This window comes from Apis florea, unplaced genomic scaffold, assembly GCF_048593485.1.
Source record: "Apis florea isolate Af1SG1 unplaced genomic scaffold, ASM4859348v1 contig_2989_pilon, whole genome shotgun sequence".
Lineage (NCBI taxonomy): Eukaryota > Metazoa > Arthropoda > Insecta > Hymenoptera > Apidae > Apis > Apis florea.
Window position 1 is genome coordinate 86,486 of NW_028256685.1, and position 26,212 is coordinate 112,697.

General features: G+C 40.9%; 1 protein-coding gene and 3 long non-coding RNA genes across 5 annotated transcripts in view; 3 read left to right on the forward strand and 1 right to left on the reverse strand.

The window, feature by feature from the left end:
• Window positions 1-26,212, reverse strand: part of LOC100869232 (serine/threonine-protein kinase 17B) — a 54,099-nt gene that overhangs the window by 3,620 nt on the left and 24,267 nt on the right. For both annotated transcript variants that reach the window (XM_086907874.1, XM_012488451.3), the window contains 3 exons: window positions 8,530-8,742; window positions 8,176-8,314; window positions 234-360 (listed from right to left, as the gene is read on the reverse strand). In XM_086907874.1, the coding sequence (XP_086764000.1) occupies window positions 234-360; window positions 8,176-8,314; window positions 8,530-8,742 (479 nt within the window). The remainder of the gene's footprint in view (window positions 1-233; window positions 361-8,175; window positions 8,315-8,529; window positions 8,743-26,212) is intronic.
• LOC105735899 (uncharacterized) lies at window positions 11,246-13,405 on the forward strand. The gene is made up of 4 exons (XR_004225176.2): window positions 11,246-11,757; window positions 12,196-12,500; window positions 12,596-12,847; window positions 12,977-13,405. It is a non-coding gene; the product is annotated as an uncharacterized LOC105735899 (long non-coding RNA).
• Window positions 17,197-19,259, forward strand: LOC147657668 (uncharacterized). The gene is made up of 4 exons (XR_015291986.1): window positions 17,197-17,338; window positions 17,434-18,165; window positions 18,296-18,378; window positions 18,562-19,259. It is a non-coding gene; the product is annotated as an uncharacterized LOC147657668 (long non-coding RNA).
• LOC116414647 (uncharacterized) lies at window positions 24,070-25,750 on the forward strand. Its single transcript, XR_004225179.2, has 4 exons — window positions 24,070-24,303; window positions 24,370-24,594; window positions 24,703-24,842; window positions 25,349-25,750. It is a non-coding gene; the product is annotated as an uncharacterized LOC116414647 (long non-coding RNA).

The following is a 26,212-nucleotide window of genomic DNA, read 5'->3' on the forward strand; positions in this document are numbered from 1 at the left end:
GGTCTTCCCGATCAACGATCGAGGCAGAGCCCACGCTCAACTTTCTTACCGCTCGAAAAGTGGCTTGCACTGTTCAATTATGCAACGGCCCCTGTTCCCCTAATGGAATTACGCGGTACAAAACGAGCCGCAAAGTCGATTTACCCTGCGAATACTTGCTACCAACCGCTCGCTCAAGTATCAAACAACCTGTGGAAAATTTCGATCAACGAAATAAGAAGAGATGCACTTACCCACGTAATCAGGCGTGCCCAGAATCTCCCGTATGTCCGCGCCATGGCTGATGTATCGCGAGATACCAAAGTCGCAAAGTTTCACGTCGCAATCCGGAAACTCGCCAGTCAGGACCAGATTTTGAGGCTGCAAACAAGACGAGCGGACGAGGTTAGATTAGGTTCGAGATAATGGAAAGGAGGAATTCGGGATTGAAAAATTATTTTGCAATTGAGGGATGCTTTCGAGAGAATCGGCCAGACCGCCAACGGAGACAAAGGAGTTCGTTATTTTCTTTCATCGTTCCGTGTAATTGGTTGCAGCTCGCGAGCTCTTGGAAAAAAGAAAAACGAAACGGTTGCATTTCATCTCGAAGAAGCATTCCGTTTCTCAATAATTTCATATTTTATCCGTGATTACTGTTTCTCCGAAGATAGAAGATCAAATATAATTTTCGACTAGCAAATTTTAAGAAAGTTATTAATTGATCACGACAAAGTACAATATTTTTATATTCACATCGTTTTAACTTTTAAAACGCACGACTTGTTTCTCGTTTATCAGCGTGATCTTTCGAAATCTTTCTTGCATCGAGTCAATTTTGAATGTCTCTTCGAGAGAAGTTCGAGAGATTACTACTCGGTAAGAAACGATTAAATACGAGGAGAAAAGTGGCTCGGGCAAAAGTTGCTGCCGTGGGTAGCAACATGCATTGGGATAATTTTTTTCTCTTTTTTTCACACAAGTTGTACCAAGGTTTCAACGATCATTACATGTCTCGTGCCTACGCGATGCCACTTAATTAAAGGTGTTTAATAAACGACGATTCCCTTTCGCATACGCGGGACATGTATGGCGAGATAATTAATTATTCCAAAGCCGTGGATCCACTCGTATTTTTTCTTTCTTTTTCTTTTCCTCAATTCTCTATAATGCATTCCGTGTCACGAAATCTATTTAGTACATGCGATGAATATTCCCATTTAATAAAATGTACAACATCGATATATATCTTCTCGTCGAGAGAGAGAGAGAGATCAACGAATCGATTAATCCGTTGACGAATAGGACAAAATATATATGATACGATGACGAAAAAAGAGAAGTTGGATCGAAACGTGCTGCAGATATGTTGCAGCCATTGTTAAACATTGTTACGCCTGACTCGATACACGAGTTGATCTTAAATAAAATCGCGTAGTTTCCACGTTAACTCAAGAAGAGAATCTAATGGCGCGCTATTTTCCCGCCCGTATTAGGACGATTGTCCGTGCACGAATATAATGGAATGGAAACATCTGCTGTGCGAGTGGTGGGGGAACGACAACACGGTAAATTACGTATAGCCGTGGTTCGTGTTACAAGAATATAGTTAACGATCTGGCGGTTTGAATGGGTAGGCGCAGCACACCGGTTAATTAAAAGTATCGAATAAAAGCCAATTCTCCGCGCACGCTGGAAGGTAATCGAGGCGATTAATCGCGACACTCGAGTAGCTATTTAATAAACCGCACGCGATAACGATGCTTTTTCGGCTCGCATTGGGAGGTCGGAACGGTGGCACTTGAAAACATAATCGTCGCTCCACCTAGGAGGTTAGTCTGTAAACCGGAACTTCCCCTCCTCCCGTCTCTCTTCCTCGCCTAGGCCCACGTCGGCCTCTTCCTCCACCGTCTCCCCGCCCGCGTGCAAGGGCTCGAGCATTGTTCGATTGTTTCGAGAAGAAAGAGTTCTCGAAGAGAAGGAAAAAAAGAAAAAAGGAAGAAGGGAAGGAAGGAAAGCACGAATCGCTCGGCTAGGCCGTGCCACGACCTTTCTTATCAACGATCGTTCAAGTATCCAGCCTTACTCGTTCCAATACGACGCCCACGCATCCTTTTTCGCGCCTACGTTTTCAAACTCTCTCTCTTTCTCTCTCTCTTCTCTCTCTGCCATCAGATGGATCGAATTCATCCTCGCGAAGAAATGAGATTTTTTTTTTTCATTTCGCAAAAAGCGAGACGCGAATCGTTCTCTCGAAAAAATTTAGATGGAGAGACGAGATAGGCTCGAAAATTAGAGGTAGAGAGCAGGGGAGAGGGCGAGGAGGGGCGATGGCGTGCACGCTCGTTCCGCTCGAGGATTCAGTTTGCGCGTTATGTTTCGTTATACGTCGAGTTACGAGTCGAACGTGACCGGACTGCGTCGTATGATACTTGGAATAAAGTCGCTCCTGTAAAGTCGAGGTCGTGGGACGTTTCGTTCGTGTTGGCCCCTTTTGCTTTCGACATCCGTGCGGTTCCACTTCGTCCATCTTGTCCAACGGGTCCTACGGGTGGATTGCCAATCGCCTTCTCCCTCTTCCGTCCCCTCTCGTGTTTCCAACGGTTGTTTCGAAACGGCGGGAGGATGGCCAGGCACAGGCCCGTTTGGAAACGGACTCGTTTCCAGTCCCGGAAGTCGTTCAATAAGGAACCAAGACATTTCCATAATTATCCATTACGAAGTAATTCCTGCGTCACTCGAGTTTCGCCAACGTTCCCCGGCCCTCGACGATTGTGGGCGTAGCGATCGATTACCGCGAATATTATTGCCGTGCGCGCGATTCTCTCGCGGTCGAATGGGATAATCGATTCGGTTCTTGCCCGTTCTTCTACTACGTCCAACTCGGAAAGAGAGAGATTCGAGCCAGGTTCGATGATAGTTATATTTAAAGGGACGGTTATGTTAATATATTCACGCGAGACAATTGTTCGAAGAGGAAAGAAAAATCGATTAAAATGTCGGTTGAGGCTTGTTTATTAAGTCAGAAGGAATTTAATTTATTATGGATGAAGCATGATGAGACGAAGATCTTAGAATTCTATCTGGAATTCGTGACTATCTATCGATTATCGATGTCTTATTACTGTAATTTAATATCGATAATATTTTATTTCTCTCTTATTCGAAGTTGATATTAAAATACGAAAAAAATGTTATTTATAATAGATTGCAATAAATATAAATAGATTTTATTGATATCTCACAACGATATTTTAAATATAGAAAACTCAATATCGTTGATCCATACGTTAACATATTTAATAACAACTGTATATAATAAGAAAAAATTGGAACTCTAGTTATTTTCAATCGTTATCGATATTTTATCGATGTATGTAAATTACCGGCAATATCAATAATTAAAATTTGAATTGATAATTTTTAATAATAATTATACTCAATAAATAATAAATATTAGTAACCAAAATTTTTATTATACTAAAATTGTTTCTAATATAGATTTTCTTTAAAAGCTATAAAATATATATTTCAAAGATTAATAATCTATATACGTATCTGTGCGATGTATCGATCGAGCGTGTCTAGGAGAATGTAACAGGTAAGCACGGTTGTCGGATGTCGGCGTTTAACGTACACAGAGCAGTCGCAAAAAAACTGCAGGAAGAACGTAAACTATCGAGAGTCAGGGTTATCTACCTTTTCGAGAGAAGTCGTTAGAGGTCGATGATCGAATTTTCTCGATTAAAGAACCTTTGGCGGATCGGAATGCGAAGCACGCGCACAACCGTCTGCGTGCAATTGGAAGGCAGAAGGCTTTTTAACCAACGGACAACGAATTTATGAGGATCCGTCTCTCGCGTTCATTGAAACTTCCGGCGGTTGAGAAAAGGGGGAAGCGACCCTACGCTCTGCGGCCAGACAAGAGAATGCGCGTGTGTCCCGAGTGCATAGTATAAGTATATGGATATATATATATATATATGGATATTTAGAGATTATAAAGCTAAATCTTTTTAATCTCAACTTGTAATAAAATTGAATGGTTCTATCGATAATAACATGATAATGCAATACTTAAAGGAAAATAAATAAATCAAAATAAAAGCGGGACGAGACCTCTCTGTAACACGTCGACAAACGTCAACATTTTTTTTGAACGTGGAACCAGAAGAGAAAGTAAACCACGAATTAATGGTACATACATTGAATGGCCGAAACACCATTGTATATATACTCCACAGTGCAAGATGGACTCACTGGAAAATTAGGCCTGGAACTAGAAAAAGTTTATTAAACATTTCCTAGTTGTCAGGTTAGGTTAGGTTATCGACAGGCACACAACACTGTAGGGTGTACGTACCTAACTCGTAGCCCGCAATCGAAATCGGGATGTTCGATCCGCGTATATATAGAAAATGTTAATCGTGCGACAACTAGCGAGAAACGATAGAGGCGTTGAGGTGATGCGAAATAAGAAGGTAGCCATCTATCGAGAAATATTCGAAATATCCCAATAATTCCGCCAGAATTCAAAGTGTTCTTTGTATTTTATCGAATATAGACAAGTGCGTGAAAGAATAAGGGAGTCGAGAGAAAATAAACATATCGTTTGTTTCGTGGTGAGTCAAGGGGAACATAAGTAAGTGCTGGCAGCCAAGCGTAACTGTGAATGTAATGTACAGAGTTCGGAGGAACGAGTTACGAGAAAGAGCTGTTCGACTGACCAGTGAACGAGCTACGATACGCACGATATGAAAACATGTCTCGATCGATTTACTAACAATCTAGGAGCTATTTCCAAATCGTTTTTATGTAAACGCCATTCGTTTGTTCTTTACTGCGCGTAAAATGAACACGAAGCGCAAATGAAATCGATGCTTTCGAAACGAAAATGTGTGATGTGCGACGCCCTGAATGAATTTTGACGATTTTTAGATATATTATAAAGAAATTATGACTATTATAATTATCGACATTAATATCATAAAATCGATAATGCATTTAAAATAAATGAAATTCCTACTCGAAGTTATTATTAGAGATGTTGTTAATGATTATCTATGGATTAACGATGTTTCATTCAATTTTTTATATTATATTCAAAATATTCAAAAAAATTAAGACATCAATAAACATTTTTACATTACTTCGATAATAACTTTGAATAAGAAATAATAAGAACTCTAAGTCATTCCTATCCGCTATCTTAACGATATCATTGATATACTAAAAAAAAATGATATCAATAAAATAACGATAACATCGATAATCGATATAGTTGTTGTAATAATATAAAGCACACTTGGAATGTTCCGCGATGCACAATATCATTTTTAATAAATATCTTTAAGACGGTTGTATGTACGGAAACAAGTTGTTCAAATCTTGTTCTTCCCTATAACATACATACATACATACAAATCATCGAAATCCATGAGAGCGTCACGCATCGATAAGTCGATCGTCGAAAGGATCGTGGAAGTGGGCAGGGAGAAAGAAGGGAGGGGAGGGATCGGTCGGTCAGTCGCTTTTCTCTCGACGTAGCATGAAATATCGATATCTTTTTCTTTTTTTTCTCCGTTCGCTGGGAACGCGGTTCTAGGAGGCGGAGCTCGAAGCTATTCCATTAAGAGGCGGATGAATCGATTTCATCGAATACGCGGTATATATCCCGCGCCTAATGAACGAAACGGTCGGCGCGAATCGATCGGAGGGAAGCGAGTCACTGACCATGGCGCAGAAATGCAATTCCCGACACAGGCCCCGCTTCTTCGACAATCAAGAAGGCTGGCCCCGAGAGTTCATTGATGAACCTCCCTTTGCGGCAGAGGTCGATCGCCTCTCTTTCTTGGAAAATCCGGTTAAAACCGACACCGCGAGCCCCGGATATCGCGCGGCCAATTTCAAACAATGCGATTGTCGAGCAGAGAGGTAGGAGTAGACGACGGTGTTTGGCGCCAGTTTCGATACCGCGTTTATTATTGCACGCCTGCAACGGGCCTCTGTCGGAGGAGAAGGATCGTTCAACCGGTCGGTCGTTTCCACGAGGAACAAGGGAGAACAAGCGGCGACATTCCGCGAGCAAAAACCAGATCCAACGATAGGAGGTGCACGCGATTGCTTGGTGCAGCCGACAGTCGAAATTATAGGAAAGTTGTCCGGCGCGAAGGTGATTTTGTAGTGGCGTGAAACTGGTTCCGACGGCGCCTGAAACATCGTGGACTTTGGCCAACGAGGCCTGTTGGAACCGCGCCAAAGAATTCGCGTGTGCATTTTTCCATTCATAAACGCGGCGTCTATATTTGGGTCAGGCATATCGCGTGAATTCGTGGCACGGCGTTATTTTGAGAATTGCCCATGCTCTTCGAGTTCGAACCGTGATCGAAGCTTAAGGGGGCGATGACTTTTCGAAACGGAAAGTTTTCGAAACGAATAACAACGAATCCATAACGATCATTTCGCGTACCGAGAACTCGTTATCTTATCTTTTCGCGATAATTCCGAGGGATGGGTAATCGTCGGGCGCGGAAAAATCGATAAAACGAAACGGTTTTTCGAGTCGAGTCACGCGCCCAGCCAACCATTTAAAACGAGCGAAACTCGACGCCGCTTTATTGCTGCGATCTCGATCGCATCTCTCGTTCCTTCTCCTCGGTAATTTAATTTGCGAATTCAACAACGTCGCGACGTTATTACAACGGCCGTTCGTAATTTAGTCGCGTAACCTGCATCTTGCTGCGAATTGCTATCAATTTGCGAAAGGTGGGTAATTGGGTTGCATAACCGCGATCATAATCCGAGCCGCGTTAAACGCGAAGGAAAAAAGCAGGAAGGCTGAAATATGCGACTCGCCACGTGTGTCGCCCAAGGAATATTATTAATACGACTCGTTCGCCTTGGCTCACCCATATCGATCACGTCGATAATCGATAAACACGTACTCGTGTGTACCTATACGCCTCGTGTTTCGTCGCGTTGCGTTGGTCCCGTGTCACGGTATACGTCATCAGTGTGTACACGTCGCAAATTGTAAATCCTCGTCACCAGAAAAAAAAAAAAAAAAAGGAAAACGCTCTTGCACGGCTTGTCGAGCGCCCGCTTATCTATCACCTCCGAGATGCATCTTCGTCCCCCCCCCCCTCCTCCTGTTTCTTAGCGTAATTTCAATCGATTTATTGGCAAAATCGAGAGATTAATCGAGAGAGATCCATCGACGGATAAAAGTGAGTTAATTATGCAAATATAGACGAGAAGATGAGAAGAAAAGGAGGGACGATCACGCGTCCTCGTTGTTCTTTCCGCCGCATATCATTATTCTCCTCTTCGATGGGATGAAAAGGCCAGGGAGGAGGCGTTCATCGGGCTATTTTCGTATCAAAGTTTCGCGGCGAGACACGGGCTCCCTCGTAGCCGCGTACAAAAATAATTTAAGGGTAGGCAGAAACGCCGTATCGGAGCCAGTTTCGTCGGAATTCCATCGCGATGATTCTCCCTCCTCGTGCACGTGCTCCCGTCGCCGTTTTTTCCTTTTTAACGATTCTTCGCGATAACACGCGATACGTCTTCTCGGTGAGGGGGAGGGGGAAAAAATCCATCTCTCCTCCTCTGCATTCCAACGAGAAACTCTCCTTCTCCACTTTCTAGAAAATATTTGAATTCGCGAGAAAGTTGAGTTTCCGACGACAACAATGCGGCGAGTCGCGTGTGGAAACGACGCGGAATTAATGCGACCCTCGTACGCGCCTCTCATCGATCGAGGTAAAATCGATCGGCGTCGCCCACGCGTCCGAATCGTCGTTTTTTCGCAAATCTTGTTACTTTTTCACATAACGATATAAGTCGTTCACGCTCGAGCATGCATCGAGAAATTGGCGGGCAGCTGGCGAACGTTATCGTTCCGTTGCCAGCCAAGTTTCTTTTCGATTCCTTCTCACCGTTCCAATTTTCCTCCGCGTCCTTTCTCCTCTCTCGAACGAGTCTCGCACGCGCGCCAATTGCGACGAGGAAGGTTTTTCAACTCGGCGAGAAAAATTTAGATAAGGATTGTTTGCAGAAACGACAATCTAGCGGCTCTTATCGAGCCTCCACTTGTTGTTAACGCTGATAAGACTCGTTGGAACGGAATTCTTTGTTCCGCCAATTATCCGCCGCGAAAATATGGCTGCAAAGCGGCCGATATCGTTGTGGGGGACTCACCTTGATGTCGAGATGAGCCACGTTCAACGAATGCAGAAACGCTATTCCGTCTAGAATCTGCTTCAACAATCTGGCTACTTGTCGTTCTTCCGGAACTTCGTCTCTATCCAGTATCATTTGCAATTCACCGCCGGGTGCCCTTTGGATAAAATAGAAAAAAAAAAAAAATAATTGTTTAAATCAAACGATTTCGAACTTATGATAATGGATATTTATTTGAAAATAAAAAAGTTATCGTGAAGAATCATTTTTCTCTATAAGTTTCGAGAGTTTTATTTTTAAATGTATTTGCACGTTTTTAGAAATTCGACTTGAAGACGAAAAATTACTATTTCAGTAATCGGTGTGACTTACAATTCCAAAACCAGGACCATCTCCGTGTTCGTTTCGAAGACTTGATGCAAGGATACCAGGCGGGAACAATTCGCCGCAGCATCCAGCACCGCGACTTCGTGAAGCGCTTCCGCTCTTAATTCCTGCGCTCGTCTCCTCTTCCGTAAAAATTTTGCGGCCCATTGTCTCCCACTGGATCTCTCTCGACATCTTTTCACTGTCGCGTATTTACCCCTGCAAATAAATAAATGATTCAATAAAAATTCATAAAGATATCATGTTAAAATTTTAAATTGAAAACTCGATAATAAGTATTTCAACAATTAAAAAATTTTTAAATTATCTCGTTACTATAGTAAATGAGTAATATGTGAGTGATATATTTGAGGCCTTTAATTATTATCGATTCAATAAAATATTCCACCGGTCGAAAAACTCGTCTAAATTGTCCAATGAACGGTACTTCGATGATCCGTTTTGAAATTACTTGTTGTAACCCGATGATCACAACCTCTAGAAAGCGAAGTTGCGCGGCCAACGCTCTTGCCAAGCGACTCTTTCGATTCTTAGCTCTTTCGATCTCTAAGTCTTAAGAACAACGGTGAAAGCATCGCCGTTAATCGCACGAGTCTTGTTTCTTTTTATAACAGAACCGTTTTTCCATTCCGAGAACGATCCGTGTTTGGGAACGCGTGTCACGAGTTCTGAAAGAACTTGCTCGTACAAAGGATCGATGAAGCGAAAGAATCGATAAATGAATTGTTGGAGAATATACTAGAAAATCAACCGAATGTTATTTTAAATCAACGCATTTTAGTGCATTTTTTTTTTTTTTTTTTTTTTTTTTTGCTTTTTAAACATAACTCAATAATGGCGTGAAATAAAATTTTAAATTGAAAAATATATGACCTATTATTTTCTACATATAATACATACATACAATATATTCTACATACAAACTTCTGTTCGAATCAGAATCGAATTAAGCTAAATTTCTCTGTAAATAATATCCATAGTTAAATATATCTATTTTTGTTCAGGCGGAAAGTATGTTGCACGTCGATTTAATTATCGACGAGCATAAAACTATTAACGACTAGGTTGATTTTGCAGTGGGAAAAATTCTACAACGCCGAATAGCATGAGATCATCGATGCAATTATCAATGGTATTAACCTGGATCGGTCAGATTACGGAGGGAGCACATACCATGGACAAAAACCTGTGATACCTTGGCCGATAAAATCCTTACACTGTTCGCGTGCGTTCCATTTCAGAATTTTTCCAGCCTAGCCGGGTTATCTTCGTAGCGTTCCAAGTACCAACATCGATGCTTTTCACTCGATAAACTGGTCGCGAGATCGACGTCGCGGAACGGCTTACTCGTGTCCTGCGATAAGTCTCACCACAAGTTTCTCCGACAAGTGAGAACCACGGTCTAGGTATGTAGGTTGGCAAATACCGATAGAATTGCCAACGATCGTGGTCAGAGTGTACCGAATGGACTTGCGTTATCTACGTTCTAATTACAGACCTATCTGATGTTGCTTCGAGTGTACACCAAACAAAAGGGAAAAACAGAACCATGCTCAATCCTCTTCGATATTAACTATTCGTTTCACGATGAATGACAGGACGAACGAAAGTATAGCGCGGCGAGTCTATGGAAAGCAAACCGTTTTGACGAACGCTTTAACGAGATGGCGCTTTTCAAAGGGGAAAGGCAATCGTTCTCAACCAACGGAAGATCGTGATAATTGGTGGTTATTTCGTTTATCCAAGGGCTCTAATTTTCAAGCGAGACTCGCCAATAGCATCGAGAATCGCCTCGCTATAATTACCGCGTCTCAATCACTGTTTTTATTATATCGAATTTATTTACATCAGGCGCCATCAGGCGGGAAAAAATTGCAACTTTTGTTGCATCGCGAGAGGTTAGTTTGTGAGTTTTCCTCGATGAGGAAGCGAAGTTTTCGATCGGGTCGCCTGGAGAAATGCGGACAAAGGCAGGTTTACGTAATAAACGTAAATGCTAGGAAACAAGTTCAGAACTGAAGGAAGTGAACGCAGTGTGTACTCGTCGTGGCTGCATTGCTATACACGTGATCTCGATTTCCCTGGTCGAGCCCAGGTCGAACTCCCACGCTCCCTTCTTTCCGCGCACGTATGCACGATTCTCGTAAAGATCGCACGCCTTCGTTCAACAAATCGCATCTACCTTCCACTCTAATTTGTCTTGGAAAACGCAATATATCGACCGTCTTGAGCAACTCTCGTCGCGATATTACCTTTGATTCGTGCTCGATCTCCTCGTTTTGTTTTAATTCCGACTCGACGGTTCAAAATATTGTGCAACGACGAGTTTATTCGTACTACGAGAAATTACGCGATCAAAATTACTTTTAAGATTAGAAACAAATTCTAACGAGATATGCGCGGTGAGCAAAGAGGAACAAAAAGTCGAAATTGTATAATAGTATTCGTCTCGTCGAAGTAGCACCTGCGAAAACAGCTATCGTATGTTCTACACTGTGAACGAATTTTATTATTCCCGTAATAGCGAGGAGGCAGCTGCGAACACCTAACAGGTGGTGCGATATAAATCGGGGCCAAAATTTTATGTGCAACCGTTGCCGAAGAGCTCGTTTCTATTTTAACGCTTTGCAACCACGAATGAGATACAATTTCGCGATGCAATACCGTTTTTTATGCCATGAAGGAGGTATCTAACGAGTTTATTAGGACAAGAGTCGATTCTAGTGTTATTTTATTCAATAAAGTGTTCAGCTGTTGATAAAATTATATAGATTTTTTTTATATAAAATAGTATTCTTTGTTAGTTCGATAAACGACATTCAAATTCGATATTTTATTTTCGTGACGGCATTGTTTTACAGAATATCTTGTGCTTGTAAAGTAGTTAACGAAGATACGAAATTTATTCTCTATAGAAAGGAAACGTTATTTTCGAGAGATAGATCGAAACTTTCGCGCGTTTCTCGCGAGAATAATATGTCTCATAGATTCAACGTGCGAATCGTTCGAGCGAAATTAATGGCGAGGTTATGAAATGTGATGAATTTTAAACAGCATGAATCCGAATTTGATCGAAATATATTAGCTGAGAGAAACAAAGTTGAATCAAAGTTTCTAATGAGAAGTCTTGACTCTGTTCGTATTCGGATTTCTCCTTGAAAATATAAAATCGCTCGACAAGTCAGAAGTTAATTACGGAATCCTAACCTTCAGGTATTGTAATAGAGATTCAACTTTCATTTAAATGAATTCGTTCAAACTAAATTACAACTGACACAAAAAGATTCAAACTCAATTATAATTGACTCTTTCATAACATAATATTTTGAAAATATGTTTAATATGATATGATAAAATACAGTGCAAAAATTGTGATAATTCTATATAATACATCCTATATCAATAAATTTAGATAATTCATATAGCATGATACATATCATATTATTTTTTTTTGACACATTATTTATCACCAGCCGATTAATAAATTTTACATTAAGTTATAAATTTTAGTAACTTATAAATCGGGATTTTGATGTTATCGATTGGTAAATTAGCTTTTTCCTACATCTGTTAGAGGCGGTAGTAGAAAAATTGTTAAACACTTGTGCTGTCAACTAAATATAACTAATAGTTTTACTTATTTTTTTCAAGGTTATTATAACAATTTTCTGATCCTTAAAAATGAATCTTGAAATGAAAGTGAGTATTTTTGGATTATTTGTCAAAATATTCTAATTACTTGTTGGACAACATGATAATGAGGATATTGGTAGTTCGAAAACGTTTACCTAACCTTACTTCTATAATATATTGACTCGAAAAGTGATAATGATACAAGTATTGATAATGTGTATCTTAAGATTTTATTTTATTTCACACATTTCTAACACATGTTAAAACTCTTTAAAGAATTCAGACTTAAACTTTGTTATATATATTCATTTAATTTACAACTGGTAAGTAATATATTTAATATTCCTTTGATTTGTATTAGTTTTAAGTTTTGCTTAACAATTTCAATACAGCATAGAACAAATTGACCATGTTACAGGAGAATTGACAATATTAATTCACTCTTTGAATCGTGTACTCCTCATTGACATGATTCCTCAATTGCGAAAGAGAGCGAGACTAAACGCGAGAAACTAAATTCGTGAAGTAGAGATTCTGCATTCGATGAAAGGAGACTTCGACTTCTATGGTGGCGATAGTAGAAATCAAGCCTGATCAACGGGTTCTGATGAGAAATCACAAGACCTAAGTCTGGTGCTTCGGATTTCTCCGCGGAAATGTAAAGTAGCAGGTACGAGATACTCGACGTGTACGTATTTTTTTTTTTTTTTTTTTTTTAATTGATACACGTTCTTTTGATCATCGTATCCTCCATTTACAATTCTAAAGTATTCGTCTTTTACTTTCTTCTCTTTACCAGGTAATCAAAAAATTACTCGAAAAGGAAATATATATAAATGATACGTTTTTTGTATGCGAATTTTCAAAAATGAAAGAACATATCAAAATTTAATACTTTTTTAATAATTGTTGTTCATTCACAAACGAGCAATGAAACAAATAAGCATCTTATATTGAACGTCTATAGAAGAAAATATAATGAATAGAAATAGAAAATTATTTTGATAGAAAATGATTAATTATGAAATGAGAGAGTTTGAAAGCAGTTAATGAACATATGAAAAAATAAAGAACGTGAATTACTAATTGAAGGAAAAATTACTTCTGGTAGAGAAATTATGTAATATAAACTTCTGTTATATGAACAATTATACGATTATATGAACGTGTTTGTTACCCAATATATAAATGAAAAGTTCAACTATAAATATACAAATAATAAAACTTATATCTCATGATTGATATTACTTCGTAAGATTAGCTGTGAGAAATGGTTATGCAATTATGTACGCAGTGTTGTTCAATTTATCGTGGTTTCCCGCGACTCGAATCGAAAGGCAGTAGCTTCCGTAAGAGAGGAAGGCAAATCTTGCCGCGGTGCGAGTTTTTTGCCAAATTAAAGTCGTTAGAGGATAAACGAGAGACTTGCTGGAACAGCCAAGTGGCAAGAAATCCTCTTCGTGGAGGGTCTAATCGCAAGGCGTGCGTTGAAGCTCGCGATCCTACCGCCATCTTCCAAGAAGGAAACGAAAAGAACAGAATATCTCGAAGAAAGCAATTTCTCAGGACGCGAAAACGTAGCGGGATCCATTCGTCAAAGTTGAAGGTTTGTCTAACATCACAAAGCGGAAGACCGATCGAGGGAATCGTCACGTCGTTTCTTTGTTCTCAGGCAACGACATCGTCGAACAACGGTTCGAATTTACGAGCTCCACGAAGCGCGAATAGCGTCAAAGTTGCAGCTCGACGCGCCACCAAGGTATACCGAGCAGGAAACTGGACTGTTCCACTGCTGAGCTTCTCCGGTTGAAGAAATTCTTGGACACTTCCTGCTCTTCGATCTCCGCGACTGATATGTGTTTCACGGACCACGTTAACCTTGAGGCCATCCCGAGTTAATGAGAAAACCGGAGAAGGAACGTTCGGTTTTACAGTTTTCGCAGATTGATTAGAGATCCAAGCACAGATCGTAATTATTATCAAGAACAAGAAAACAATTATATTTTTTTGTTGGATAAGTGATAATTGAAAATGTTATATAGGGATGCTATAAAAGCAAAGAATGGATGAAATCAAGCATCACTGTTCAGAAAACAATATCTTTTTCACTCGTTTCATACGGTAGAGATAATTTAACCTAACTAAGCACAATATTTAAGCATAATATTTAAGCATAATCCATCATTTTATATTAATTCTTAAACTCGCAATATTCAAGTTCTTCATTTTTCTTCTTTTTTTTTCTCTTTTTTAGAAATTTTGCAATGCCTATACACAAACGGCCATTCATTCATCAAGGACCATTGTGGAAATTTTCGTTTGCGCTTGATTTTGTGAACACAAGGTTTAATATTTAAAGACGAGGGAATACTTTCACTATGTTTGTTTCTCGTAAGTAGCGGCTATGTTATTATTTCACCGACGAGCCTTTGGCATCCGCGTGAGAGTTAAAGCGTACTTAGGACCTCGTTCGATCCCGTTGCTCTCGTCGAAAAAGCGAGAACTGGTGTCGACGATCTCCTCCTCGGTCTACGATGACCCGCTGAATCTTTGGTTTCACGAACGATCCAGTTACCGAGGAATCGAGCCTCGTTCCCTTGTCTCGCATCGGGGAATAAAGTTCTAACCGAGGCTGAACGCGCTAGTGCCGTCAACTCCATAGAAAGTTTCATACACACTTTCACCGTTGGTGGATCGGCGCGAAGCGCGTCAGGGTGTCTTGGTTTGGAGCTTTTACGGTTTCGAGAAGAAGGCAAACGCGAATATCGAACTCCCGGTGTCCCCTTTGCGGTACGTTTCGTCTCCGTGCACTGGTAGTTTCGAATGCTTCCCACGACCGAGGATCAACCACAAACTTTGAAACGGGAGGGGTATGCTATTTAAAAACTACAGAGCATACACACTCGTTACATTAAAACTATATATATATATATATACGTGTCTTTGGTAGGTTGGTGTTCAAGATCAACGACCCAAGGTCAAGAGGAGAGGTAGGGGAGTCGAGCAGAGCATCAAGTGCTCGTTGCCCTCTGGTGTAGCGTGGCGGACCAGGAAATCGGTGCCAACACCGGGATCAGAGAGTCTGCAACGTCGTGCAACACAACCTTGTGTATCCATCTCGTCCTTTAAGGCATCCATTAGCTTCCTAACTGCTAAACACACCGCTCGGTCCGACGACCCCGTCCTGCTTCCTACCCACCGCACCGTCCGGCCTACGAGGAACCTCTTCTTCCACCTCTTCCCGAGAGGTTGCCTTTTTTATTTTCCCTTCCTATCCTCTTCCATCCTTCTGCCATCTCTTCCTCTACTCTTTCGTTTCCTTCTCCTTCTTCTCTACCCTCCACCATCGTCCCCTTCGTCCCGATACCGACGTTCGAGGGTCATCGACATCCGCGGCCGGAGACATTGTACGCAACGTTGTTGCTCGGTTATCGTGGTTGGCCGCGCACCTTGCGCGCGTTAACTTCGTCCCTCCTCGCGACACATCCAGCAACACGGAGCCAGGAATATGTATACGACAAAACGTGCTAATATGCCGAGAGAACAAGAAATTTCGCAACAAAGGATCGTAGAATGTAACTGGAGCGAAGTTGCACAATGGATTTGCATCGTGGAGAGAGCAGTGAGACGGTCAGCCTAACTACCTATCCGTTAATTTCCTTAATTGCCAGCCGGGTGTAATTAACGACGCTCCGATTTCCATGATATACCCTCTAATGAGATAAATTTAACCCTCGCGGGGAGAATTAATCGCGTGCTCCTCTCAACAGGCCAACTCGAGTTGGGGGTCTCAAGATGGAGCAGGATGCGTTTCGTGGAAACGACACTTGGAAAGACCAGTCGGTGACGCATCCATCGTCTTTCCCGGCCGAGCTAGAAGAGGGTCGAGTCATCGAAGAAGCGAAAAATCATCAAGGCGAGCGTGAACGCGGTCAACAGAAACGCATTATTGCGCGAGCGAAGCCGACACGTTTGCAGTCTTCTCGTCGATTGTCGCTCGTTAACGCCATTGTGCCTTGGGGGGAGGGGACTTGGCGAGCGCACGCGTTACGCAATATACACGCACTTGATACGGGCTGCGGCCGTCCAGGATGAACCGAGAAAAATACCGAGTGGAATATCGCGTCTCTCCGCCGTTGAATAAGCGAGAAGAAAATATATATCGATGCTTGTTTAATTGCGTTCTTGGGAAGTTTTTTTAAACGGATATTATTTATTAATTCCAAGTTCCACCTCAAGTTCAAGGCCGTACGAAAAGGTAATGTCGCGGATTTCGGGGGCATCTCGTAGGGGAAAATACTCGGTCGATACGCCATGTTCGTATATATATTTTTACAATTTGTACGCGGCTGCATTCCCGCAAAACCGCTTTGAAACGTTTCATTCGAAATCTTTCTGCGGTCGAGGACCGCAGAAATTTTTGCCCCTACGCCGATTGCGACATTAACCACGACGATGATTCTCGATCCTCCTAGGCTTCGTTTCGACGAGGGAGATCGCGTGAAATTTCGTTAAATTAATTACGTCACTATCGTTCTTTTTCGCATCTTTGTGTGCACGAAACTTTCACACCAATCGTTTGTACTCGCCACAAACGTAAACGCAACTTTTGAAAGAGATTCAAGTTTGAAAGTAAGATCACGTGAAATGAATGAAAATCCTTTTTAATCGTGGAATTGATTTGTTGCATAAATGAGGAACAACACTTGATAGAATTTGTACGAAATTACAGTAAATTCTATGATTTCAGTCGCACAAAGGGAAATCGTGGCTCGAAAATAGTGGATGGAGAGAAAAAAACTTGGAAATTTTGAACCGAATAGCTGATTCTTCTTTCCAAAGATTCATTAGTGGTAAGTTCAAAAATGTATAAAAAAAATTCAAAGAATACAATTTTAATAAAATCTGAATTTACAGTTTTTTGCATCAACATCTTCAATTCTAGATTGTGACTGATTTAACTATTTGTGCCTTTGTCAGTAAGGATCAGCCTTAATTATTGCAATCCTCACATTGCAGGCCAATAGTTTTATTGCTAACTATGCCCAGTAGTCAGCAGGTATATTTCCAGCAGGTATGTTTACCAACAACAATGAAAACCGTGAAGAATCCGGCCACCGATGCCGTAACAGAGAACACAGATAATTCTCATGATTCGTAAGTAAGTGTTAAGTAAGTATTTCTTTATGATCGTGTAAAAAATATCCTTTAAGACAGTTTGATTAACTCGAATATAATCGAATTTGATTGCGATAGAAGGACAAAAGAGAGCGCGTTAGGTGAATTCATCGAGTGAAAAGAAAAAGAAGAAGAAGAAAAAAAAGAAATGGAATAGAAAGGAGAAGAGGAGGACCGGTCGACTCGATCGTTCGTCTCGACCGCACGCCAACTTCCTGCTGTCAATCGTTGAAATATGGCCGATGCGGACCGACCAGTTTGGTTCATTTCAAAACTTCCCATCGACGACCGCAAATAAACCAAGCCACGGATCCCTCTTTGATGTTTTGCGAAAATAAAGCGGACGTTTCCTCTCATTCGAATCGAGCAACATTGTAACGAAGACTATTGTGATTATTCGTAAACTATTCGACCGAGTTCGACGATCACCGCGATGATTTGAAAAAGAGAAAAGGAATATATATATATGTGTAATGTATAACGGGGTGGAGGAAGACAAGAATTGCGCGGCACGTCGAAAGAAATTACGAGAGGCAGAGGAGGGGTCGAAAAATCCGTTGTTGGTATGGAAGCATCGGTTTCTTCGGGGATCCGGATTTAGCCACGGAACGCCACGAAATGCCAATAAGAGGATACTTTGGTCGTTGTCGGAATGAATGCTCGTCACGAACGAGCCAAAGGATGGGCGACTTCCAAATTTTGCGAAGAAGTAAAAAAAAGTGGCCGGAGAAGGACTCGGCGAAGGCGCTTGGCGAGTAGCGATGGGATCGAACGTATCGCGAGTCGATTTGAACAAGAGTTTGTTGATAAGTTCCGTTTAAATATAATCTCATACGAACCATATTATACTTCTCCATATAATTTTCTAAAATCTATTCATATCGTATTTATAAAAAATTCGATTAATTTTATATTAATATCAAACTATTTATATTTGCAGAGTTATGATATTCCGAGATTCGAAACTTATCATATATACAGTCTTTTTCATTGGATCTACGAGTATGCATTTACCGGCAAAACGTAAGAATAAAATTTCTCATCCTCCGAGATATATACATTGGAAGTAAAAATAACATAAGGAGATAACAGCCCATATCATCAAATACAATAAACAATAAATCTTTCTTCAAATACGCGTGCATAAAGATTAAACAAGATAAAAAAAATTTGCAAATAATCAATTTGTTCCTTAACTTTTTCCAGTAAATGCACAATTCATCCCATCACTCACATTGGCGAGGGAGCGAGTGTACGAAAAGGAGGAAGCACTCGGGCAAGGAGGAGACACCAACTCCCTTGACGTCCTTCGTCGGTCGCCACAGTTTGCTGACCCGGTTCGAAAAGAGCAAAAATCGATGTCGATTCGAGGAGGAAGGGAAAGAGCGGTGGCCAAAATCGACCAACCGGTTGACCACTGCTACGTATACCCAAAACTCGCTTCGCGGTAATCTCGTAGACTATTAATACCGCCTTTCCGTGCCGCCTTTGAACCGAACGGAACTAAAACTACCGGTACACTGCACGCTCGATGCATCCGGTCTGAACGCGTGTATCGATCGCAGTTAAGGATCCATCGTTCCTATCGATGCCTACCGTCGATGAATTACAATTAACCGTGGAACGTGTTACGGACTTCCATTCACTCGTTTATGGTTACGTGCTACGATCAAATTCGCCTGTCTTGGATTTTTAATCGATAAAGAAACATGGTGTAGTAATCGATTCAAAAGAAGGAAAAACAGTCGAGCGTTTAGCGTTGTGCAAATATCGCGAAAGATCTACGAATTGTTTTCGAAACGCAAGCCACGATGACTCTGGAATCGCAGAGACTTTCTGTCGACTCAGCGTCCTTGCGAGATACCGTTGCCAGAAATGGACTAATAATATAAATTAAACACCCACTGACGTTATTACATCAGAATGTGAAAATAACAAAGAATGGAGAGGGGGAGGGATTTTTCATTTTTGTAACCTTTCACTGCTTGCCACACAGATAATCGTGTAACAATCTCTCGACGCCTTCCGCGCAGTGATAACGCGTTATCAGCCTCGACTGACTAATCTCTTAGGTTACCTTCTCACAATGGGGAACCCTGTTACGGTATCTTCGGTGTACAAATACAAGTACAAGCCGTGGCGATACGTACCTGGAACACAAACGAAAAATTTATCGTTAAGTGGCGAGAAATTGTGAGAGAAACGAAAAGAAAAGGAAAAAAAAAAAAAAATAGGCGGTCGGTCAAACGCCTCTCGTTTTCTCCTTCGAGCGATAAAGCATCCGCGAAGGCTGCAAGGTTTGGTGCATCGAACTCGGTCGCGCGAGTCACATGCAAATTAGCCGAGAGAGGAAGAAGGGAGGAAGAAGCCCGTTGGCTCGTTCTCTTGGTTTCGACGCGACGACGGGAAGCAGAGGCAGAAGTCCGAGGAGGAGACACACGATCGAGCATTCCCGTGCACACGAGGAGGAACGCGTCCACGCGAGAGGAGAACGCCGGTTTATCCTCGACTCTCGACACGTTACGGCCGTATACGTGTAGGAAGGAGCTATCGAAAATCTCAAATCCCACTAACCTCGTTGGCGAGCTACCAAGCCGATGGTGCACGCCTTCGGTACGGATTTCTTTACGGCCCGCTGGGAATTTATTTCTTCTTTACGTGCGACGGATATATATTCGCGATAGCAGCCACCACGGGTAGCCGTATGCGAGAGAAACGCGGCGAGAACCGTGTTGTTGCTTCCCCTAGGACGCTTTAACGACCACCGATTCTTTCCACCTTTCCCCTTTTCTTTCCTTTTTCCATTTACGCCAAACGCCTAATAAAATGCAAACGCGTGTGTGTTTCTTCGCAAAAAAAAAAAAAAAAAAAAAAAAAAAAAAGAAGGAAAGTGTGCCAATCGATCGATGGAGCTTACGATTATTCGTAAACCAATTACGAATGGACTTTGATTCCTGGAAAGGGGAATGAACCGTAGCGAAAAGCAAGCCAAGTCCAATTGTACGCTCGATCGATGGTGGTCGAAAATTGTCAGTGGACGATGATGGAGCGAGCGAGGTCGATCGAGTTAATCCTGCGAGGCGTGCGTGTTATTTTCTAATGGAAATGACGGGCGAAATTAACTCGATTTCGTATCCGTGGAGAAAGAAGCGGGGAATAAGGTGTGGGGAGTGGGGGCATCGATCGCGGAATAGTCGGAGCAATCGTCGTTAAACGGGTAGAAACTCGGCCGTGTGACGTAACGTCGCTTTGCAGAGAGAGACTAACGATTATTACCTTCTTCCCCCTCCCTCTGTCTCTCTCTCTCTCTCGCTCGGTTGCCGGTTTTCATCGTTGCCAGCGAAAGCCGGCGACCACGTGAAATTGTGACAAGTACTTAAGCGTGTCGCAATTATCTTAGACGACGCTTAACTGCGAATCCGCTAGCCGTTTTTGTATCGCGCGCGCTTTGCCATTTTCTTTATTGTTCTAAACACGAATGCGGCCGCGTTCGAGACACGTTTCACCGCGTAACGCGCCCTTCCTCAAACACCGCCTCTTCCCCTCTCCGTGGAGATCGACGGAGATTCTCGTTTTTCTCTTGCTCGTAATTCGCAAACATTTCGAGCATCTACGCGATGAAAGATACGCGTCCAATCAGGTGAATTCATTAAGGAGGAGCGCGTCGTCTCGATACCCCCGACACGAGAGAGGGAGCCAGCTCGAGAGAAACCGGTTATCAATTACCACTGATTCGAGGCCGTTCCGCAAAACAATCGGCAAAAATTCCGCGTTCCGTGGCCCCGTGCCACGTCGAAACGCAACTTAATCACGAAGGAAAGCTTCATGGACGCGGCCATCTTTGATTATTTTACAAGCGTTCGTTGCGCGCGCAATTAGGATCATAATGGGGAGGGGAGGGGAGGGGAGAGATACACTTGCATCGTGGTCAAAGCAGTAACGAGGGCTCGAGAGGAGGCTCGCTTTATCCTTGCTATCGTCGTTGTATCGTTCGATCGCAATTTGTTCCCAGAAAGCGTGTCATTTCTCGCCGCTTTCGATTCGAGTTATCGTGAAACGAGACGACGATAATCTATCCGAGTTGGTACCGAGTGTTTATGACGCGCGTCAAAATAAAATTAGCTGTATGCATAATGCATGACGCGTAACTCTATAAAAATACGTGTAAACTTTAGTTACAGTTTGTTTTTTCATTTTTCGTTTTTTCCTTTCTCTCTCCCTCCCTCTCTCTCTCTCTCCCCCCCCTCTCTCTCTCCTCATTTTTATCGCGACGTGAGAACAAGCGATTCTTTCACACGTTCTCGATGAGGAAACCAGAATGAAAAGCAAATGGTAGTATTCCAGATGGGTCAAGCGTAGCCACCTTAAGGACGTTCTATTCTTGGAAGTTGCATCTATCAACCGTTAGCCGTGATAGCTTCTTTCCTGATGAATCCACTATATTTTGCCGTGCATCGCGAGTTCCCCGTATCGCCGTTTCGATTTATTGCTTTAACTTGACTTTAATTGCTTCGCCGATACTCCTCGTGTTTTCTTCCACTCGCTACTTCAGTATTATAATTTATCATTCTTCTGGCTTCTTCGAAGAACCTGTGCTTCTTTCCTTCACGATTAGAATGCACTTGCGTGTGAACTCGCGGCGAAAACGATCGTGTGCTCGCTAGACGAGAAAATTGAGAGAGAATTGAATCGGGTAAAGTTGTGCGAAAAAATTAACGACCCTTGTAAAGTTGGTAAATGAAAAACGAAAGCTGCTTTTCATTCGACACTTGTTCGTCAAATCTCTTGCGAATAATTTTGTTCGATTCGATATTATAAAATATTCGAATGTTTTCCACGAGGAAAATATGCTTAACAACACGGCGCAAGCGCGGTTTTCGCGGAACGTTCGAATAAAAATATTGGCCACATGTTGCGACTTGAAGAAGGCGGACAATAAAGTGGCGAGGTTATTAACGTCATAATTATTGGCGGAGATAAGTCGTTCACGAGGGACTTAATGAGTTTTCCGAATGAACGATTAACTCGAGAGGCCGAGGTGGTCGTGATTTATAGCTCGGGTGAAAAATGAAAGGATACGTAGGGTATTTGTGTGTGTGAGACGCGTGGGCGCGTTTCACGTCGCGTTTCGGTTTAAGAGAGGAAAGCAAATGGCCAATGCGAAATGGTCGAAAGAGCAGAAGTAACGAAAACCTGAATCCAATTTATCGCGATCCTTTCGATCAAGATTGGCCGAGTTCTCGAGAAAGAAAAGAAAAGAAGAAAAAAAAAAAGATAACAGAAATGGAAGTTTGACGAAACGAAATGGTTGAACGAGACGAACGAGAGCGTCCATGCGGCAAAGGGACCGCATCCGGGGCAAGGCGGGACCTGCATCCGGTCTGAAAACGGATGAGACCTGGTATTCAAGTGCAAATCATTTCACGGCATTGTGCTCGTGAGTTCGAGACCGTGGTAATGACAAAATCGTTTCTACAACTGCCATCAACTTCCAAAGAACCAGACTGGTCGACGCCTTATTCCGAGAAATCGCTCGACACGGTTTTTTGTCGATGGTTTTTCGCGGAAAACGACAACTCGTGTCGATTCTCTACTATTCATATGTTGGTACATACGGAGACCAATAGATAGGTAATTTACAATTGAATGAATAATGAATCATTTCTATCAAGACTACGACGTGTGACACGTTTCTCAAATACTTCCTCTGTTTTATATCCCGCACTATGTAACAAGATAAATTTTCTTTTCATTACCCGATTAACGTTATTGGATATTCGCGATTTCATGTTCGAGATTGCTCTTTTCCTACACTTAATTGGAATGCTCTTATTATTGCGTCGAGATCCGTTCAGACTTCTAATTCCATCCTCCCTAGTAAAATATTTACATAATGCCGCCAATTGAACCGTTGCATCGAAATCTCTGCATGCGCAACTTGTAATTTAAGTTGGTCGCTCCGAGGTATAGCTTCCAATTGCCCGAAGCGATTCGTCCACTTAGGACAAACTAAGACGCAGTGCCGCTACTACCAACGGATTGTTTGTGCCGCCTTTTCAAGGCAGACATGGTGAGAATACAGGTTTTTCGCAGTGGTTTCTTGGAAGACCTCAAAGTTACTTCAATTTCTTAGCACCAATCCTCTTAACATTGTTTAAATCGTTAGAATCGTGACTGTCGATACCGTTATCAATAAAATTAATACTAAACTATTGATTGTGCATATAAATATATAGTTATTTAATTGATTTGTCGATCAAAAATTTAAACAATAAAGAGATTTCAGGACTAATAAGTTAGTTATAGTAATTGGTTTTTGAATCCTTCGAATATCGATAATATTGATATGTTGTCGATAACTCGATATGTCGATAATATCGTCAAAATGTCGATAGCAGATGTTAATAATTAGAATCCTATTTTTAAAGATATTGTTAACGATTATTCACGAATTAACGATATTTCATTGCTTTTTTTGATATATTTAAAATATCATTAAGATACCAATATAAATGGATTAGAAATAGCTTAATATAATTTTTCAATAAAATTTATTTTTACTGCAAGTTTTATTACAAATAGCATTTTTATGTATCTTAATAATAATCAATAAGAAAAAAATAATAACTTATTATTTATTTCTATTCGTTAACAATATCGATATATCAAAAGCTGAATATCGATTAAATGTCGATAATCGATAGTCGCAACTCTAGTCCAACTACAATATGGCGGAAGTGTGCGAGAACGTGAGAAACGTGAGAGTCGATCGAATTTTGTTCTTGTTATTTTTCAATAATTAAGTGGATAATAATTATCAACCAAACGCATTAAGTTTAGTTGCGCATTAAACAACGGATAAGGTTGGAACTTCACACAGCTTCTGTGCAGTGAGACGAAATCGTGTTCGCGGTCTTGCATGAGTCGTTAATGAATGCAATTCAATTGGTAAGATCGATCAACGTCTGATGCATAGATTACGGGCAAGATCGATACATTGAAATCAATTTCTAGTAATTCGATTGATGTGATGTGCAGAGGCGAGGCGCGATTCGTTGCCTCGTTCCTCGGTTCGCTTGTTCGCTTGGAAACAGCGGGAGGAAACGAAGAAAGGAAAAGAGAGAATGGCGAGGGAAGGAAGAGGGCGGGTGTAAGGGTAAGCACCGAACCTGCCGAGGAATAGCTTCACGCATGCTTCCCACGTGACTCAGCCGCTCGAGCATAGATACGTATCGTTTGGTAAGCCCTCTGTGTACAACCTGCACGCACGATGCGTGGCGAAACGTCGTTTCGACTGGTCGTGTTCATGACTCAACCGAGCCACTAACCTGCTCCTGCGTTTTTCAGTTCTCCCTCGTTTCTTCATTTATGCTCCCTTCATCGTATATGAATATGACGCATCTTTGGAAACTTCGATTCAAAGGCCAAACTTCCGCCTTTCTGAGAAGTATCATCAGTTACGAGAAATATTACGTGGACATTGTGAGGTTAGTGGGTTGAATCGATATTTTACAATATTCAAATCGATGATTCGATACAAAAATATTTACTTAGTAAGAGGTTAGGTATTAATGTTTTAGATAACTTGATATTATTTTTTTATAACGATATCTTTTATAAAACTATATTAAATCAATACAATATCGAATCAGAAACTTTATCGTTTAATACTTTACTTCGATATTTACAAAACATTTATGACTGTTTCTTGTTGCATCTATCTCGTTTTTTTTTTTTTAGTTATGTCTATTCTTTTTATTGACTTTTACTTTTGATTTTTTATTCTAATTATAAAATATTAACAAATATCTTCTAAAACTAACTTTGTGAGCTAGATTTTTGATTCGATATAATATTGGTTTGATATTATCTTAGTGAAAAATGATACCAAGTATCTAAAACTTGTAGATTCAATACTGGGGTATCGATTCTAATACTACGTGATGCAACGCAGAACGTACGCGTATTACATTGCATCTGTTTTTGATTCTAGGAAGCGAAAGTCACGTCCATTTCCCGATATGTGAAACATTTTCACAGAAGTCAGAATGTGTGCATAATATTCAACGAATAATTAAAATTCTCAAACCTTGGCGATCGATCGTTAATTCAACATCGCTCATAAAAAATCCATGATCAACAGCGAGGTTTCAATCGATTTCGATTCTCGAATAGTTCCAGACTCGAATACGCTTTGTTTACGAATTCAATGGCTATTATTATAGATCATTCGCATCTCTAAATACTTCACGTACTTTTATTTGTTCCTTTTTCGTCGATTTATCATCATTTATATCGAGAGAATGTGTAATGTAAGTACAGAATATCATTATATGATATATGTATTTCTGATTTAATATTTTTCAGTTGAAATAAATTGCAATCATTAGAATTATCTAAATCCACTAAAAATTATAATTAAAATTAAAAGATTTAACAGGCATCTATATACAGTATAAATATATAAATAGGAAAGTTCTTTTTTCTAATTCAATTAATTCTATTACTAATTAACCTACTAAAAAATTTCGTTTCTTCATTTTACATATTTACATATCCAAAAATATAAAAATTCTTACTTAGTTTTTACATAAATACAAGTTAAAAATTATTCCTATTTATATTCCCATCACTGTGTGCACAACATGATGAACTGCACGATAGAAATGACTAATTCGTAAAACCGCGATTCCTTCGATTAACCATTATATTCAATGTCACAATTTGTCCTCGATAATATGTGCTGCTCACATCAATACCAAACATTGCTATTTTGCATTTTCAAGGAAACGAAACCTCTCCGATCTGCTAAATTTAACGCAACATTGAATTTGCAATCTCGAACGACAATTGAGAA